This window comes from Limulus polyphemus, unplaced genomic scaffold (genome assembly GCF_000517525.1).
Source record: "Limulus polyphemus unplaced genomic scaffold, Limulus_polyphemus-2.1.2 Scaffold1540, whole genome shotgun sequence".
Lineage (NCBI taxonomy): Eukaryota > Metazoa > Arthropoda > Merostomata > Xiphosura > Limulidae > Limulus > Limulus polyphemus.
Window position 1 is genome coordinate 254972 of NW_013667150.1, and position 2456 is coordinate 257427.

Below are 2456 nucleotides of genomic sequence, written 5' to 3' on the forward strand. Positions count from 1 at the left end.
CACCACCCTTGAAGGCAGCTCATTCCAAAAGCCAACCACCCTGTTTGAAAAGTAATACTGTCTAAACTACAGACATCGTCTACGCTGCCAAAATTTGAACTTATGCCCCTTTGTCCTATTGTTTTCATTTCTAAAAAAGTTTGATGGGTCTACATTACCAATACCCCTAATAATCTTGAACACCTCAATCAAACCCCCCTCACCCTTCTTCTCTCCAGAATAAATAAGCTTAGAGATTTTAGTCTCTCCTCATAGGACAATCCCACCATCCCAGGTACCATCCTAGTAGCTCTTCTCTGAACCTTCTCTAACAATTCAATGTCTTTCTTGAGGAAGAGAGCCCAAAACCGTACACAATACTCTAAATGAGGTCTTACAAGTGATCTTTAAAGTGAACCAATAATATCCCTTGTCTTGTATTCAATATTTTTATAAATGCTACTTAAAATCCTATTGGCCCTATTGCTAGCTACAATACGCTGTTTAGATGACTTAAGTGATTTTGAATCACAACACCAAGATCTTTTTCTTCAACGACAGTATTTAATGTCTTCCCATTTAAATTATAACAATAATTTGAACTGTGAAAACCTACATGCATCACCTTACATTTTAGATAGTTAAACATCATCTGCCACGTACTGGCCCCAAGCATCAAATGTTCTAAATCTCCCTGTAGGTCTGCAGCATCTTTGATACAGTTAGCCAACCCAAAAATCTTAATGTCATCTGCAAATTTCAAAATTTTGTTAGTCATTCCAGAGTCAATATCATTAATATAAATCACAAACAGCAGAGGAAGCAGCACAGAGCCCTGAGGCACACCGCTTGTAACTGTGATCCGGCCAGATCTAACTCCATTTATTACTACTCTCTGCCTTCTACTCTCCAGCCAATTTTCTATCCAATTTAATAAAATTTCCCCCACACCCACAAGGGCTAAAATTTATGCATATCCACACCTGATTTAGAACTAAAACAAATAACCAGAGAAAAAGCTTTCATTAGTCCCTGTTGCTCATGTGGCTACTCTTAAACTAATGGCAGGATTGACTGCCAGTTATAATGCCTCCATAGTTTAAAGTTTTTGGTGGCACATCTTAAGGACCAGCACCAAGAAGAGGGGTGGGTCACTTACAGAGTTGTAACAAGTATCTCACACCCAATAATTTAAAAAAACCGGGAAAACTACATTTGTGTGAATGTTTTATAATAATGCGCTATCATGTGATATATTTATCAATGTGCAGTGATGTGTAATGGTGATGGATACAAGTTAACTAATTTCGGTTACCTTTTCCAAAATCTGCCCCTCCCCAAATAACTAGGTGTCCCCCATAGCGCTCATGCTGCCGCTGAGCCGAGACTGATATCGCAACTCAAACATTTTGGTCTACCGATGGAGATATAAGTTACTAGGTCATGCCAATGTCAAAGGACAAAATACCGATAAAAATTAGCAAATATACATAAGTCATAAACATATATATATATATATGTGTGTGTTTTGTGTATTACAAAGAAATTCTGAAGAAACACAAGCTAATTAACTTTGTAATTAAAATGTGTGTGAGTGTGTATTTTTTGTTCAGTATTATTATCTTTTAGCAAACTGACATTAAGTTTAACAAAATAAAGAAGGCACTGTAAGGTTATTGAATTATTACTCCTGACACTTTAAACAAACTAAGTCTTACAAGTGAAGGTGCAAGTTGGCTTCCTTATTATTTTAACACTCCAAACACAACATAGCATGCTTGTTAACATTGTTAATTAGCATTTATATCACAATAAATTAAGTTAGCTTCCTTATTCTTTTAACACATCAAATACAACATAGCATGCTTGTTAACATTGTTAATTAGAATTTATATCTAAGTTAGTTTCCTTATTACTTTAACACATCAAACACAACATAGCATGCTTGTTAACATTGTTAATTAGCATTTATATTACGTACGATTCCACTTACCTGAGTGATATCTACTCTCGTGCCGTGTAAGTCTGCGTTGATTTCGCCGTTTCGCTCGAGTAGATGGACTAGCGGCACCAGCAACAACAGGTAGCGCTGTAATCGAATGCCCAACAATAAACAAAATAAAGCATTAACAACACATACAAAGTTAGTACATAACTGAGATCCACATTTCTATCAAATTTATTTAGTATTGAAGAAGAAAACAAGACGATAAAACATATTTAAGTCTATATATATAACTTTAAAAAATATATATTTAGGGTTAGATTTAAAACGTGAGTAAATTATGAGATACATCATGAAAAAAATGCTAAATTAATGCATACAAGGAGGACCCAACTTCGTGGCGAGCTTTAAATGTGTCTTAGGCCTAATACCACCGAAGGCTAAATTAATGTATACAAGGAGGACCCAACTTCGTGGAGAGCTTTAAATGTGTCCTAGGCCTAATACCACCGAAGGCTAAATTAATGTATAC

The 2456-nt window shown here is 35.5% G+C and overlaps 1 protein-coding gene across 1 annotated transcript in view; it reads right to left on the minus strand.

The window, feature by feature from the left end:
* The window catches only part of LOC106464011 (disco-interacting protein 2-like), a gene marked incomplete at its 5' end in the record, with an annotated part of 79650 nt that overhangs the window by 69881 nt on the left and 7313 nt on the right, over positions 1 to 2456 (minus strand). The window contains one exon of the mRNA XM_022391661.1: positions 1973 to 2068. Within this exon, the coding sequence (XP_022247369.1) occupies positions 1973 to 2068 (96 nt within the window). The remainder of the gene's footprint in view (positions 1 to 1972; positions 2069 to 2456) is intronic.